The sequence below is a fragment of the Gadus chalcogrammus genome, chromosome 10 (genome assembly GCF_026213295.1).
Source record: "Gadus chalcogrammus isolate NIFS_2021 chromosome 10, NIFS_Gcha_1.0, whole genome shotgun sequence".
Taxonomy (NCBI): domain Eukaryota; kingdom Metazoa; phylum Chordata; class Actinopteri; order Gadiformes; family Gadidae; genus Gadus; species Gadus chalcogrammus.
The window spans coordinates 1,078,014-1,094,307 of record NC_079421.1 but is presented as its reverse complement, the minus strand read 5'-3'; the positions used below and the strand labels follow the sequence as shown (position 1 = coordinate 1,094,307).

General features: G+C 52.3%; 1 protein-coding gene across 1 annotated transcript in view; it reads right to left on the bottom strand.

Annotated features, from left to right (window-relative positions):
* Positions 1–16,294, bottom strand: part of abca1b (ATP-binding cassette, sub-family A (ABC1), member 1B) — a 35,971-nt gene that overhangs the window by 1,903 nt on the left and 17,774 nt on the right. The window contains exons 12-47 of the mRNA XM_056599919.1: positions 15,837–16,031; positions 14,387–14,592; positions 13,778–13,954; positions 13,011–13,233; positions 12,654–12,875; positions 11,942–12,146; positions 11,723–11,836; positions 11,077–11,251; positions 10,680–10,811; positions 10,288–10,565; positions 9,845–10,065; positions 9,543–9,618; positions 9,120–9,364; positions 8,773–8,824; positions 8,423–8,545; positions 8,095–8,249; positions 7,638–7,762; positions 7,050–7,148; positions 6,490–6,679; positions 6,189–6,283; positions 6,062–6,094; positions 5,850–5,955; positions 5,631–5,705; positions 5,175–5,344; positions 4,898–5,075; positions 4,351–4,466; positions 3,918–4,062; positions 3,703–3,826; positions 3,240–3,369; positions 2,868–2,994; positions 2,645–2,707; positions 2,356–2,462; positions 1,096–1,237; positions 829–963; positions 280–383; positions 44–136 (exon numbers count right to left, since the gene is read on the bottom strand). Of these exons, the coding sequence (XP_056455894.1) occupies positions 44–136; positions 280–383; positions 829–963; positions 1,096–1,237; positions 2,356–2,462; positions 2,645–2,707; positions 2,868–2,994; positions 3,240–3,369; positions 3,703–3,826; positions 3,918–4,062; positions 4,351–4,466; positions 4,898–5,075; positions 5,175–5,344; positions 5,631–5,705; positions 5,850–5,955; positions 6,062–6,094; positions 6,189–6,283; positions 6,490–6,679; positions 7,050–7,148; positions 7,638–7,762; positions 8,095–8,249; positions 8,423–8,545; positions 8,773–8,824; positions 9,120–9,364; positions 9,543–9,618; positions 9,845–10,065; positions 10,288–10,565; positions 10,680–10,811; positions 11,077–11,251; positions 11,723–11,836; positions 11,942–12,146; positions 12,654–12,875; positions 13,011–13,233; positions 13,778–13,954; positions 14,387–14,592; positions 15,837–16,031 (5,156 nt within the window). The remainder of the gene's footprint in view (positions 1–43; positions 137–279; positions 384–828; positions 964–1,095; positions 1,238–2,355; positions 2,463–2,644; positions 2,708–2,867; positions 2,995–3,239; positions 3,370–3,702; positions 3,827–3,917; positions 4,063–4,350; positions 4,467–4,897; positions 5,076–5,174; positions 5,345–5,630; positions 5,706–5,849; positions 5,956–6,061; positions 6,095–6,188; positions 6,284–6,489; positions 6,680–7,049; positions 7,149–7,637; positions 7,763–8,094; positions 8,250–8,422; positions 8,546–8,772; positions 8,825–9,119; positions 9,365–9,542; positions 9,619–9,844; positions 10,066–10,287; positions 10,566–10,679; positions 10,812–11,076; positions 11,252–11,722; positions 11,837–11,941; positions 12,147–12,653; positions 12,876–13,010; positions 13,234–13,777; positions 13,955–14,386; positions 14,593–15,836; positions 16,032–16,294) is intronic.

The following is a 16,294-nucleotide window of genomic DNA, read 5'->3' as shown; positions in this document are numbered from 1 at the left end:
CCGATAAACTGTTGTATTTACAGCGTTTAACGGCTGGACTTACCTGTTCTTGAGGTGTTGGACGCTGCCCAGACAGCGGAACCTCCCGTTCACCATGATGGCCATTCTGGTGCACAACGCCTCACACTCCTCCATGCTGAGAGTCAAAAACAGACAACATGATGCACTCCGTATGGTTTAATGTTTCTATTGAGAAACGGCAGAGAAGGCTCCCTGTGTGTGTTTCTGTAGAGTGTGAGAGTGAGCGGGCCAGTGTGTGAGTGCTGGCAGAGCCCTGACCTGTGCGAGGTGAGCACCACCGACCGGCCCTCCTTGATGACGCTGTGGATGCAGTTCCAGAGAGCGCGCCGGGCCTTGGGGTCCATGCCTGTGGTGGGCTCGTCCTGGAGCAGCACCGGAGGCAGAGGAGAGCCCACAGGGGGAGCACGAGACAGAGGACAAGGTCAGGAGGGGAGCCACAGCAACCTCAACACGCCCCCTCCCTCCTCCTCCTCCTCCTCCGCGTCTTAAGGACACGTTTTTCCGAGAGAGTTCTGAGGATTTATCTACAGTTGTGTTTCTCTTTTCACTCTCACTTCTCTCACACAACAGACAGGTTAACTCCGACTGAAGTCTCTCCTTTCTCCCATCAGAAAACAAACCCAGACTGAGCCAGTTTCTACTGAGCCTACCGTTTACCCAATAGGTGGCCTGATTGGGTTCAGGTTTACAGTATATTGATGTCACCCAAATTAAGGGATTATTTGATTGTGTGTAAAGAAAACTGCTCAACTTTTGTTTGCTAGTGTTGAAGTGCCCATGTACCATCGAGCGTGCGTGCGGACCTACCAGGAAAACAACGGGCGGTCCACCGATCAGAGCCATGGCGGTGGACAGCTTCCTCATGTTGCCTCCGCTGTAGCTGCCCGCTGCCTTGTCCACGTACTTCACCAGACCCAGCTTCTTGATGCCCCACTCTGCCACCTGGTCCCCCCAACGCACCACCACAACAGGTGAGACACTTCCACACACATGAATGGCACCGACACAAAGATCAGAAGTAAAATACAAGCACGATAAATGTGGGATCCATGAGACGGTATAAGGGTGACTCACGTCACAGACTTCCTTCTCGGGGACCCCCCTCAACACGGCGTAGAACTCGAGGTGCTCCCGTCCGGTCAGCAGGTCGTTGATGGCGTCGAACTGCGGACAGTAGCCCATGTTCTGGTGGACCTCGTCTATCTCTCTCAGGATGCTACCACACACACACACACACACACACGCACACGCACACGCACACACACACACACGTACGTTAGTCAAATGAAAAAACACTGCAGTAAAATTAAGAGTAATGTTTATAGAACTAGGAAAAAAGGATGTACATACACAGACTATTTGTTGCATTACTGTCGTGGAAACATTAATCATAATGTTTGTGCATTAATTATATTAACCTTGTTTATATAATTACTAATCAATTGAAAAGGCATTTGTATATTTTTTCTTGCACCTAGAGAGGTCTCTCTTCCTGTCTCCATTCCAATGTGTTACAGTAGTTCCCATTTGCATTGCCACTGTAGCCAGGGGTCTGACACAAGGCCAGGCCAATCTGCTGACTCCTTTGTTGTGCAGATTCCTATAACTGTCTCCCAGCCTTGTAGACAAGTCCACACTCCCCCATAGTGTATTGCAAATAACCTTAGTCTCTCCCACCAGGGCTGACTTCAGCAACGGCCAATCCTTAAATCTCCACAACGATCACTCCCCCTCGCCTTTTGTTTCCTCTGTTGTCACTGACCAATGGTGTGAAAGCTTTCCTACAAGCATCATGTACACCCATTGTCTACATGGTTGGTAAACTGCTGCCTGAATCTTCCCATGATCATGCTTTAAAATTAAATCAAATACTTTGCTGTCAAGAAGTGTCCTTGAAGAAGTTATTCCTCATCGCGAAAGCTTATTGAAGAAAATGTCCTGGAAAAGTTTGCCGTCCTTCTTGGACGTCCTGCATTGTTGCTCTTTGTTTCCTGTGCCGCGTTCTTCTTTTTAAAATGGATTTATTAGCAGGCTACACTGTGTCGCGTTGCTAAGGTCACGGTGCTTACCAAGCTGCCGCGGCTATCGCCATCTGGCTTCAGCCCGCCCTGCCATATGGGTACCGTCGGCGGTGGAGACGGGACCCGTAACTAGGTCGTGCATTACCGCACCTATAATACCGGACCTTATCGAACTGTCCTAACTGCACCCGCCTGTGGAAACGCGCCATTATATCCAACATGATCTAATGCTGGGTCAAAGGGCCCTCAGGTCAGTCTGTGGGAGAGGGAGGTTCAGACGCAGTAATAGGAGGAGAGTGGGAGGTGTGCTCACCTCCTCCCAGCTATGAAGGCTTCTCCACTGGTCACCATGGCGTCCCCTGTCAGCATCTTAAAGGTGGTGGTCTTTCCTGCTCCGTTCACTCCCAGCAGGCCGAAACACTGGTGAGAGGGAGAAATTAAGTGAGTGACGGATCCATGTTAATACAGCACCATCCCTCCTGTGATGAAGGGTTTGTTGACTAATGTTCATCATCGTTCAATCATATCAACGTCAGAAAAAATATTATAATTAAGAACTAAATCAAAGGTGTGTTGAATCCTGTGCCCTCCATCCAGCTCACCTCTCCAGGCGGTATGCCGACACACAGACGGTCCACCGCAGGCTTCTGCTTCCTCTTGTACACCTGCACAAACACTTTGTTCAGCTCACAGAAGAACACTGCTCATGTTTGAATGCTGTAGCCTAAAGACTCAAGTTTAGGGCCAGCCTCCCCTAAAAGGAATCGGCAAAGTGAAAGATCGATGGCAAGGCAGGTAGAAGGATGGAGGAGGAGCAGCCTGTACCTTGGTCAGCTGACGTAGCTCCAGGATGTCTCCCTGCCCCATGCCGTGCACGATCCTCTGCCTCTCACGCGCTACGTCCTCGTCTTCCTCCCCGAGGGGGGTCAGCTTCTTCAGTTGGCTGATGGGCCTGGAGGGGGGGGGGAAGGTCAGGAACACGCTGGGGGAGCTCAGCCAGTTGTCTGTCTGTGTGTGTGTGTGTGTGTGTGTGTGTGTGTGTGTGTGTGTGTGTGTGTGTGTGTGTGTGTGTGTGTGTGTGTGTGTGTGTGTGTGTGTGTGTGTGTGTGTGTGCGCAGCCAGTTGTCACAGTGTGTGTGTTTGTCTGAAGGCGCGTGTGAGAAGGTATATATGCGTGTTCATGTCATGTTCCAATACCTGGGCTTGATGCAGAAGCGGTACTGGATGAGCACGGTGATGATGAAGAAGACCGCCCCCTCCACAGCCATGGCGAACAGGTTCTTCCCCACCATGTCCCACTCCAACGGGGAACGCAACCGGTTCTCCCCTGGACACCACAGAGCGGTTTGAGGGAACAACCCCGACACACAGCTGAACCGCTACTCTCAGACCTACATTCAGTATTTTGTATAATATTTTTGGGATTGGCTTCCTGTGTTTGATTGCTCGAAGGAAACTAAATGTCCACTAGAAAGCTTAGTTAACCCACGTTATACGGATATCCTGTGCATTATAAAAAACAAAACGATTTATGGATAGGTTAAATCAAAACGATAAAATCAAATCAAAAACCCACGTTTCCAAATCACTGGGAATCAAACTTCTAACCCTGATGATACCATCCTCTACCCTATGAGTGAGACAGGATCGTGGAGCTCACCGAATCGCTCCAGGGCGTCGGCCATGGCCTGGTTCTTCACCATGTCGATGAGACCCCTCCCCAGGCAGAAGTGGGGGAAGATGAGCAGAACGTTCTTCAAGATGTCGTTGATCCCGCCGATCTCCTGCAGAACCCAAACAACAGGTCAGCCCCTTGAGCCCCGTGCCTCCAGGGAGGACGCCGTACCTGGCCGCATGGCGGGGGCTCTGACTCACGTTGTTCCCAAACAGCTCCATGACGAAGGTGGAGATGCTGCCGTTGATGCCGATGAGGATGTTGACGCTGGTGAGGACCACGTAGGCCGTGCTGGGGATGGTGAAGAAGAACGACGCCGGGTACATCAGCGGGGTGATGGACCACCTGAGGGACGACGCAGACGAGAGGTCAGCCTGGGAATTCCGATTTTTCTCGCACAATGGGCAATCAAATGTATCCACAAAAGCATAAAATCCATTAAGATATAAAACATGAGCCCCTCATTAGGTAACGGGTGACTCTGTTTTATTCCTTTGGGAGGGAAAAGGGAGTTTTCTTAAGCGTTCCAGAACGTTCCCGCTAGGTGTCCCCATAGTTCTCTGCCGTCTGGGAGGGGAATAGGGTGACGGAGCCCTTTGAGTGCCCAGGGGGTCGTGGGTTCGAAGCCCTCACCCGTAGAGCAGCAGCAGCAGGGCGAGGGCGGGCAGGTTGGTGGAGGAGACGTAGGCCTGCTGTTGGAAGCAGACGAAGATGAGGATGACGAGGGACGCCGGGACGATGTAGTTGAGCTGGGGAACACAACAGGGAGCAGGGCGTGTTAATGCGATGGTCCACCACACAATCACACCATCGATACCCCATGGGGCAAATCATATTCATGGTCGTGTCACACATTTTAGGATTTTGTGGACCTGTTTTTTTTTCTGTTACAAAGTAAACTATGGGTTAGATAATTTGCAAAATGCATTGTCTGCTTTAAAAAGTATGCACATTTAAATATTTTTGACCAAAAATATGGCAGAGAACTGAGGTCTATGTATTATTATGTGTGTATAAGACAAAAAGTATAACAAAATAAGTCCCCTCAGCCCCCACCCCTCCACTTCCTGTCCCCACCGTCCCCGCCCCTCCCTGTCCCCACCGTCCCGCCCCTCCACTTCCTGTCCGCCTCCGTCCCCGCCCCTCCACTTCCTGTCCCCACCGTCACGCCCCTACTCACCATGTCCCACGTGAAGTTGGCCACCCAGTACATCAGGGGCTGCACGCCGCTGATGAACTGCATGTGCTTGGCCTTGCTCACGCGCTCCTGGATGAGGAACACCACGAAGCTGGCCGGCACGAAGGACATGGCAAAGATCACACAGATGGACACTAGCACGTCCACCGAGGTGGTCACCCTGGGAGAGGAGGGAGATCGTCAGACACAAAGGAGACATTCTTTACAGGGACGCGGTCCTCGTGTTGCAAAGGGTGGGTCCAACCCGAAGCGTACTCACAGTGCGACCTGGGACAGCTGCTCCTTGGTCAGGTTGAGGGGGTGGTTGAAGGCACTGATGCCGTACTTGGTGGGGTCGGCCCCGGGCGGCAGGTTGGCACGCAGGATGCCGTTGTTCATCACGTTTATGAACGCCCCGATGCTGTGCCAGCCCTTGTTGTTGAACCAGATCTGGGAGCGGGAGAAGGGGCAGGAAGGAGGAATAGGCGTAGGATGAAGAGGAGGAAATTGGAATAGAAGCACGAGGAAGGGGGAGGTGGAAGAGGCGAAAGAGTTTAATGTGGAAAGTAGTGAAGGAAGAGCAGTAGGAAACATATCAAAGGAGGGATGAGGAAGAAGAGTAGGAGACACAAAGGGCTTGGGTCAGGTTAACTTTATTCGCAAAGCCCTGAAGCACGGCGGGTTCTCAGAGGGGCTTCAAAGGCCTAACATGTGGGCCGCCTTAAGGTCTCCTTACCTTGACGTTGTTCTTGGTGTCTAGGCCATTGATGAAGCCGGACAAGCTGCTCAGGAAGCGATCCGCTGCAGCCCCCTGTGGCAAGAGACAGAAAACGACATAAACATTGTGCATAGAGGCAGGCCTGCAGAAGCTGTTGAGCGCGCACGGTGGGAGCCATTGTACTGTAATCTTCAGCCAGCAACGACATTCAAACCGTCCCAAGTGGGCTTTACAAACCTTCTGTAGTTCAAAGATCTTCCGGACCCGCTCGATGGCATCGTCCACCTCATTGGCTGCAGGGAGGACTTGAGTGCTCCTGGCGCCCAATGAGAAGCCTCCATATCTAGAAAAGAAAAACAACACATTAACATTAATGCCAAATAATATGCAATCCATGTCCTTTTGGTCAAAGACATTTGGAAAAAACACGGTGAAATTGGAAAACTTACCTGAATTCATTCACCCACACTTTGTTGTTCAAACTGATCAAAGACAAAAAGGAAAGAAAGGTTTTGTTAGAAATATATTTTGCAGTACCAGTGGGCTCATAAAGAATGACGGTGCTTGTTTACAAACCTTTTTCCGATGATCTGAGCGTAGGTCTTCACCAGGTAATCGGAGATGTTTCGGCCAGTCAGGTTCTGCAACGTGTCTGTAGCACTGATCTTGATCTGCACACACAACAAGGTCCAACGTTACCTGTTGGCTATGCTGGGGGTCGAGGTGGAGGTCCAAACATGACTTATGGCTCGGTGTGAGGACAGGACTAGACGAATCAGTGACAAAGGGCAAGGGGTGTACTTTGACGGATTTGGACTAAGGCTATGACCTGACACGTCCGGGCTCCGACTAAGTCCTGGCAGTGCGTTGCGCTTACCTCCAGGGGGGGCAGTCCGCCCGCTCCAGCGGGACATTCCGGAAGCATCTTCTTCTTCCCGTCGCAGCTGCAGTTGCAGGCGGGCGAGGGGTGGTCCATGGTCCAGTTGGTGGCGCTGAAGAGCATCTGAACGCTCTCAGGAATTTCCGGGACGGCCCATTCCTCGTCTCCCATCGTACAGGAGCTCCCACTGGAGGGAGAAGGGGAGGAGATGGGCGCCCATTGGTCAACCGTGACGGGGGTCAAGAGGTCGAAACAAGGTCACAGTCATCGTCACGGGGGCACTGCGTCAGGACGGACTCAGGCCCGTTTATTATAATGGTTGGTTCTGATGTTTCGTTGGAGGTTATTTCTTGGTTAGGATAAAACAAGATTAGAGATTTTTTTTTACAATTCTCCAGTTTGGGGCTGACCTCCTTATTGTGAAGCTCAGGCGGGAGAGACAAAAGTACATTTCCTCTCGAGTCTTTAGTTGCCGCCCTGTAGGTGTATGTGGAATGACCCACTATTCTGTCAACAGGAAGACATGTGGTGTATGTGGGGCGGGGTGGGGGTCTTACGGGAAGGGATATCCTTCCATGCAGCGCGTGCCCAGGCCCGGCGCCTCCATCAGAGCACTCAGCAGCTTGTTCATGGTGACGTCGTCGGGGGCGTCGTTACTGGGGACGGAACACGGGTACATGAATAACCCTTTCACAAACACACACTCCTTCACATCCTGATGCACCTCATACACACAGCAACTCCTTCATCAACAGACTAATGCATCATCTCCCCCAAAGTGTCGTTTGAGGGTGAGAGAGGGGTTTGAGGGTGAGAGGGGGGTTTGAGGGTGAGAGGGGGGTTTGAGGGTGAGAGAGGGGTTTGAGGGTGAGAGAGGGGTTTGAGGGTGAGAGAGGGGTTTGAGGGTGAGAGGGGGGTTTGAGGGTGAGAGAGGGGGTTTGAGGGTGAGAGGGGGGGTTTGAGGGTGAGAGAGGGGTTTGAGGGTGAGAGGGGGGTTTAAGGGTGAGAGGGGGATTCGGGTGTGAGAGAGGGGTTTGAGGGTGAGAGAGGGGTTTGGGAGTGAGAGAGGGGTTTGAGGGTGAGAGAGGGGTTTGAGGGTGAGGGGTTTGAGGGTGAGAGTGAGTGAGTCTGGTGATCTGCAGTACCTGAAGAAGGTGACCTGCTCCTCGTACATCCACGGCTGGAGCTCAATGCTGGGATACTTTCCGAACGGCGGGACGATGAGGCTGAACACCAGAGCGATGCAGACAAACACGGCAGGAAGGACAATCTGCAAGGAGGGGAACCGGTCAGAAACCCATCCAAGCACTCACGTCTAGCCACAGCCAATCGTCGCTCTAATATACGGCAACAGACTCCTAGAGTTTTCTCAATACGAAGTGCAGAAGAAGAAATTTGTTCAACTGAAAAGAAAGGATGACATTTTAATTAATCTTAATAGACGACCTCAGCTCTGCCGTCTGTCTTCAGGGACGTCCAATCATAGAACCTCCCAAAACATTCTATCCCAGTAGCCAATCATAGCCCTAATATGTCTCCACAACGAACACTCAATGAGCGGCTCCATCCTACAGCAGTGGCCCCGTCCAACATGAGCTTCACCTGAGCGAAGAATCCTTTCCGGGAGCGTCGGGCGTAGAGGAACCTCTTCCAGATGAGGGCGATGAACTGCTGCTTCCTCAGAGTCCAGCCCTTCTCCTTGTAGGACCCTTTACCGTGACTGCAGTGCAGCCAGTCCGTCTCCCGGGGATCGGCACCTTTAGGGGAATGACACGACGGGTCGGTACACGGCGCTCAGAATAAACGGAAGCGGCCAAACTGTTAAAGCGTATGAGTGAGTGAGTGAGTGAGTGAGTGAGTGAGTGAGTGAGAGAGTGAGAGTCAGTGTGTGAGTGAGTGAGTCAGTGAGTGAGTCAGTGAGTGTTTCTACCTGGGTCTCCCTCGGATTCGTTGCCTTCCTCGTGGTCGTCTTCAGTGAGGGGCTTCAGACAGCTCTGGTGGTCTCCACCGAAGGCATGCGTTCGCGGCCTCCGCTTCACTGGCAGTGTTCCGTCTACACACACACACACACTTTGTTATGGGCTATTTGAGACACATCAGTTTGTCCTTCCAGCCATATTCTTTCATGCGGTCAGTTCTCTCCATCTGTCTTCCATGTTTGCGGTTACACAAGCAACCGTTCATTGATACATCAGACGAGCTGTGACCTGCGGGTTTTACTTTTTGGAATGAAAGGCCACAGGGGTTCAGAGGTCAGGGGTCACTTTCAGGACACCTTACCTGAGGGGACTTCAACGTCGACGCCGTTATCTTCGGCCACTTTCAGGAAAATCTACAGAACAGCGAAAGCCCCCAGTTAGAGAAAGATCAACATTGTACTCTGTTATTATGAAGAAGGTCTCTCCAAGACATGCATTCATTAAATCATCCCCACAGAGAATCCTTAATGAACCCATAAAACATTTAACTGTATCCAAATGAGGAATCCAAATGAAGAAATAATTAGAGTTGAGTTGGATGTTAAAAGCTGTTCTGAGGGATGCATCACAGGAGAGGAGAGTTGCACATCATTGCCATGGTAACCCGGCTGCAAGGTCAACTTGTGCCCGCCCCGGACACCTTCTCACCTCCTCCAGGGTGGTGTCCGACACGCCGTAGCTGGAGATGCCGAGGTCGGCCAGCCGGTGGTCCAGGTCCCTGAAGAGGGGCACGAAGGCCCCGCCCTTGGCCGCGCTGTAGGGCAGCACGTAGGTCAGCTCGTGGCCCAGGTCCTCTACCAGCCGCGCCGCCGGGACATGGCCCAGGATCAGGCTGGAGATGTGGGCCACGTCCGGGGCGATGAAGGGGCTCATGGAGGCGGCCGGTCCGTTCTCTGGGGGCGACCGGGGGAATCGGAGGTCAGACGATCAATCACAGGAGGTTTACGGAGCTACGCAGGCGTGGTCCCAGAGACCTGAGTAGCAACGCCCATATAACCGGATAACGTCTGCTTTTCCTCAGAAACCCTCCTGAGCAGTGCGATGGACCAACGCTGGGTGGGAGACGCTTACCGATGGTGGCCGCCTCGCTCTCGTTCTCACTGCCGAGGCCTGCATCAGAGCTACCGTCAGACACACACTCTTCCTCCTGGACGGACGGACGGAGAGAGAGAGAACGACCAAAGAAATAAATGCATACACTTGAAATATCCAACGATACTCAAATACATCGACACACCTAAATACCGAGACAGTTATTAAACTATCAACGTTCTAAAAGTGATTATGCTACCATAACAATGCTTTGATGACACATTCTGCAGCAGTACCACCGTCAGCCAGCAGGGGACGCCCTCGCCGCTGCAGACGCTTACCTTCTTGGTGAAGGACACGGTGCTGGAGGAGTTGCGGCAGGAGGCCAGGGAGGGCTCGGGCTCCCTCTTGACCAGGGTCAGGTAGTAGCCCGTGCCCAGCTGGTTCTTCAGGAACAGCGAGGAGCCCACGCAGCACAGCTTCCCGTGGGAGATGATGGCGATGCGGTCGCCCAGGATGTCCGCCTCGTCCATGTGGTGCGTGGACAGGATGATGGTCCGGTCTGAGGGAGGGGGGGGGAGGCGAGGAGCGTCAGAGGGGCCGGTCAGAGGGGCCGGTCCTTACCTCTCTTCTGACCCGATTCGATTGAGCAGCGTTGTGGTGAACGCCGCGGTCTCGTTGGGGTGTTTGAGACCACGGACGCCGTTTTCCCTCCTCAGCGGTTGGTTCCTCCCGGCCAATCCGCTGGTTCCTGACGGGACCAACGGGGAAGAGGTGCACCCACCTTGTCTGTAGTTGAGCAGCAGATCCCAGATCCCCCTGCGGGCGTAGGGGTCCACGCCGGCCGTGGGCTCGTCCAGGATGACGACCTTCGACCCCCCGACGAACGCCAGGGCCACCGACAGCTTCCTCTGCATGCCCCCCGACAGCGTGCGCGTGGGCGACTTGCGTTTGTGGGGCAGGCCCGTGTCCAGGAGGATCTGCTCGATCTCCACCTTCACCTGCTCCTCCGTCAGACCCTTGAGCCGGCCGTAGAACCAGATGTGCTCCTCCACCGTCAGCCTGGGGGGAAGCACACGGAGGTCAGTGGAGGATGGTGGGTGATTCCATCCGCCCCAGAGCAGAGGATTATGGGGGATCTAAACGAGGCCAGGGGGAGAGCCTCGTGGTACTCACATGCTGAAGAGGACGTTGTGTTGCGGGCAGAAGCCCATACTCTGTCTGATGGCGCTGAGCTCGGTCCGGATGTCTTTGCCCATGATGTAGGCCGTGCCGGAGGTCGGAGGGAACAGACCCGTCAGGATCGACCTACGGGGGAGGGAGTGTCAGCGTCGGCCGCTAGCTTGAATCATTCTCGTATTCAGCCCTTCATTACATTCCAAGCACGCGTGTTGAGGTTGGTGACTGGACATTATCAGTACTAGTAGTAATCCTAACAGTACTCTTTCAGTGTGTCAACCCCAAAAGCATCCACCCAAACCAAAGAGGTTCCAGTAATAGGAGCCATGACCCCTGACCCCTCAGGGTGGCCTGCTTTTGGGGCTACACCATAACCCCGTCCTCCGTCACTCACATGGTGGTGGTCTTCCCGGCGCCGTTGTGACCCAGGAAGGAGGTGATCTGGCCCTCGTAGAAGCCCAGCGAGAGGCCGTCCACCGCCAGCTTCTTGCCGTGGCGGTAGACCTTCACCAGGTTCTCGATGTACACGCCGGCCTTCAGGTGGGACGGCTCCTCCTCCATGCACACCGCTACGCAGGGAGGGTCAGCGTTAGCGTTAGCCTCGGGTTAACATATCCCAGGGGGGGGGGACGCTGGGGGTCCATCTTCTATACAACGTGATAGTCCCGACCAAAAGGCTACGGTATCGTCGGCCATTACCATGAATCAACCACCTTAACACTTCGTATTGCAGCTTACACATTGAATCAGGAGTGCCAGGACAGTCCGTGTTGGGTGTTTGACTTCAAGCTACAAAGGTTCCGGTTAAGTCCCCGGAAAAGGAGTTAACTAAGACACATTCAAGTTGTTGAGTTTCTACAAAAAACATGTTTTCATGTGTTCCTCACAGACAGATGGCTGCTTACATTGCTGGATTGAACAAACCACAAGAAACCCAAGAGTCAGCCTTTATCAGCATTGTCTCAGTGGTCCAGATCAACAGTGTTAAAATAGCCTCCCTGCTGCCCCCTGGTGGAGAGAAGAGGTGTGTGCAGCCTTACCACCAGCGTTTCCCCTGCAGCCCTTGGGGATGGTAGTGGTGGTGCCCATCTCCTCTCCGAACCAGTAGGACTTGGTGAACAGGAAGAACCAGGGTCGAGGAATACCGTACTGGCCTGAAGACACCGGTCAAAATGGTTATTGATTGCTCGAGGCGTTTCATAGGTTAAAGTCTTTGCAACAACCGAGAGAAACCAGGTCATCATCGGAGAGGTCCTTACCGGGGAACACCGCCTCGATGTACCAGGTCATGACCCCGTAGAGGAACGAGTCGAAGTACATGAGCACCAGCGCGGTGGTGAGGCTGAAGTCGTCCTGCTCCAGCGGGCTGGCCACCAGGTTGGACCACTGGATGCCAACCCCCTGCTCCTCAAACAGGGCGAAGTACTCGCAGCCGAAGCCAAACGCCACAGGGGACAACAGGCTCTGCACACACACACACACACACACACACACACACACACACACACACACACACACACACACACACACACACACACACACACACACACACACACACACACACACACACACACACACACACACACACACACACACACCCCATTTAAACAGATCCTTTTTATCTTAACTTATTGAAGCCTATATTCAATAATTGCATCGATTCTTTGTTCATAATGTTAATATACAAGCATCCGTTCCGTTTCCATTTATTTGTATATTTAATATATAGTGATCCATTGCATTTGTGTTTAGCCATCGGTTTTTTCCATCTGGGTTTATATTTATATTGACAATATAATCATCTGTTTTATTTGTCCTTTGCATTTCCCTATACCATTCTGTTCTTTACTTCCGTATGGTTTGAACACCGGAGAACACATCTAACGATTACATTTCTTTTGCAATAATAGCTCCAGAGCAACAACAACAACCACAACCACCATCACCAGATCCACACCCGCAAACACTTACAGCGAACACTTTGGCGCCGAAGCCGATGTGGTCCTGCCAGGCCACGCAGAGCACGTAGGGCAGGTAGAGCGTGAAGTAGATGATGCCTCCGCAGGCCGCCGCCAGGTTGGCGCGCGCAAACACCGTGCTGATCAGGAAGCACTGCATGATGGTGACCACGGCGAACGAGCCCAGGAAGAGGAAGACCACGCCCGGGTCGCTGTAGGGCAGAAGGTTCCCCTTCTGTGGACGGATGACAGAGTTAGAGGGTGAGTGAGTCAACGTGTGTGATGCTGCACCTCTGTAAACGTTTCTCTGCCAGTCCGATTCTAATTGAAGGCTGCCTTGTGGGGTCTCTTGGGGGGGTGCGTGCAGTACCTTGAGCAGGACCACCAGCATACCAGCGCTGACCAACAGGGGGATGAGGCTGCTGATGAACCAGCTCAGCCACAGGATGCCGTTGTCCAGGCCCATGATCCGCATGGTCTCCTTGAGACGCGCCTCCTTCTCGTACACCACGCTCTTGATGATGATGGCCACCGAGTACATCCACGCCAGCGTCATGAAGAGGGGCATGGAGCGACTGATGACACGCAGGAAGCTGGGACGGAGGACATGAACGGATGAATGAATGAATGACATTGAGGGAGAGAGAGAGAGAGAGAGGGAATGAGAACATTCAGGACAGAGCGGGGGACAGGAGAGAGGGAGAGGAAGATCAGAGAGTCTGAGATACCGAGAGAGAACCAGAGACTATGGGGGACAACATGAGTAAGAGGGAGCAAGTACGAAGGGATGAGAAAAAACAAAAGATGGGGAGGAGAGAGTGCTTGAGAGACAAAAGGGAAAGACAGAAGGAACACAACAGAAGGAAGTGTGTGGGATGTAGTAATGATGTTTTCGAAGCGCAGTTAAATTCTGAGAACAAGAGAGTTTGCGGTCTAACTAATGTGCCAGCGGAAATGAGGCTGGAAATACATATCAGCTCACAAACCCACTCTTGAACCTCTGAAACGTTGATGGGATGGGACGAGGGTCAAGGGTGTGATTCGTTTGACTTGAAACTTGTGTTTCAATAAAGTAAATAGAACCTCCTGGTTATTATTAGAGTTGATTGTCTGGGGATAGACGCTCTCTGGGCTTACATGTCGTCGACGTAGCAGGGGTAAGGCATCTGCTGGATGTACACGCCCGTCTTCTCCTTGGTGCCCGTGACCGCCCGCACAATGCTCTGCTCGATGACGTCCTGAAGGTAGGAGAACCCGCCCCACACGTAGCGCATGTCCTCGAAGGGGTCCGCCCGGGGGCCGGGGTCCCAGTAGCTACACAGAGAGAGAGAGAGAGAGGTTAACGAGGGAGGGACAGAGCTTCAGGTTACCACGAGAGAGAGAGCTTCGGATTAATATAAGAGCGAGAGCTTTTGGTTCACGAGAGCGAGCGAGCACGCTTTAGGTTAACATGAGCAAGAGCAGGAGCGCGAATGGAGGAGAAAGGTATGGGAAGTTTGAGTCAGGTGGGGGAGATATAGGAATTATAATTATGATTCGATAGAATAAGGCCTACAGGGGGTATAGAAACCTTAATTTTGTTCGTCTTCAGAGCAACTCATCTTTTCTCTTTATGAATGTATCATTCATAAAAATGAATGATACATTGAATGAAGCAGCGTAGATCTAAGATACGTCCAGCAGGGTTAAATGCAGGTGTACGTGTGCCCCCTCCCCTAGTGATGGAGATATAACGAGGTTCCTTACGCGTCTTTGATCTTGTTGGTGCGCTCCACGTTGTCGATGTCCATGCGGATCTTGTAGTTCACTTTGGGCGGCAGCTCCGAGCTGTTGGTGTCGATGTCCGGGAACACGATGCCCGCCCAGAACTTCCTGTCCTCCAGCAGCACCATCGACTTGTCTAGCATCTTCTCCTCCGTGTCGACCGCCTCCAGCTTGTCCAGGTTCACACACTGAAGTAAGTACGCGCACACACACACACACACACACACACACACACACACACACACACACACACACACACACACACACACACACACACACACACACACACACACACACACACACACACACACACACACACACACACACACACACACACTTACTTACTTAAGTGTTTGTGAGAACCCCCCCGTGTCCTCACAGAACTGGGGTCCCACAAAGCGACTTGTTTCGAGGGGACCACAGCTTTGTGTTTCCCCCGGGTCGAGGTCTCAGGACGGGGTCACGGGGTTAACGCACCATCATGGTTGATCCACAGGGCACACGCACAAAGACAATTTGATTCATAAATATATGGCCTCTGAAGCCCTTTGAGACTATACATTTGATTTATTAATAATAGAATTGACTAGACCTTACATTTTTCGTTGAAGGCTTTAGGAGCTTCTGTAATTAAAACGCAAGTTTTCCATGCCAAAAATAAGCCCTTTCAGCGCCGACAGAGGGGGTGATTTCCTGTTATACCGGGTGAAGTGAAGTCATTATAGGGTGTGTGTGTGTTTGAGTGTGTGATGCAAGGGTGCGTGCACATGGGTGGAGAAGAAAGAGGATGCTGGGTACGAGTTCTGGTCTAGCCCGAGAGGGTGGGATATTGTGGGATCAGTGCACTGCAGTTTTCTGGGAAAGGGACTACGTGAGCGAGTGAGCGAACAAGTGAGCGAGTGAGCGAGTGAGGACAAGAGAGAACAAGAAGCGATTGAAAGGGGTTGAAAGAATGGAGCTACCGAGGGACAGAGAGAGCCAGAAGGACAAAGAAAACGGGGAAGAAAATAAAACCGCTTCATTTCTGGCAGTTTTTCTTGCACATAGAGTAGGAGGGGGTTTCGGCAGACACTGAGCCAGGGAAGGCCTTCAAGACTGTTGTTGTGATACAGGGAATGACCTCAACTCAAAAGAGGAATGAGATTTGTACTGTGTCCACTCTGTACTAGCCAGAAATAAAAAGGTTACAGTTGCTATGGTAAAAAGTATAGCAACTTGCTGTTCCACTCAATGTGAGAATGCTATGCTCAGTGTTGTCGCCACCAGAAGTAAAACCATTCTCCTGTCGATACATTACATTTAGTTTACACTTTAACCCAGGTATCCGTTCTTCTCAGACACAGGTCACTAAGGAGGACCTCGCTAGGACCTCCCAGCTGGAAGGGGAACCCCTGAACGAGGAGTAGTAACGGTTGTGTGAGGCGACGCTAACCTCCATGAAGCGAGAGATGCTCTTGATGGCGTCGTCCGTCTCGTTGAAGATGTCGCGCCACGTCAGGGCGATGCCGGGCGGGCGCCTGTCGTCCGCCTTCCTGATCAGGAAGTCCGAGACGTCGGCGGCCGTCCACTGGGTGTGGGACAGGTGGTCCTGGAAGATGCTAGCGGTGACGTTGTTTGTGAGCAGAGTCTGGATGGGGAGGGAAACCGGTTAAACGTGACGTTAACCAACCACTTCTATCGAGGACACGCTAACCCTTTCCATAATGTGGAATGGTGACATTTCATTGCATTCATTTGAAAACGCATTTAAAAAGGCAGTTTGAACATATTCAGTGTTTCACCAGAGGGGACGCTGCAGCTGCAGTTAGATTTAAACCTGGGGTACTCTCACAAATCAAGACACGCGATTCCTAATCTCAAATCTGATAGCCGACTAGAATCCAATCGGGG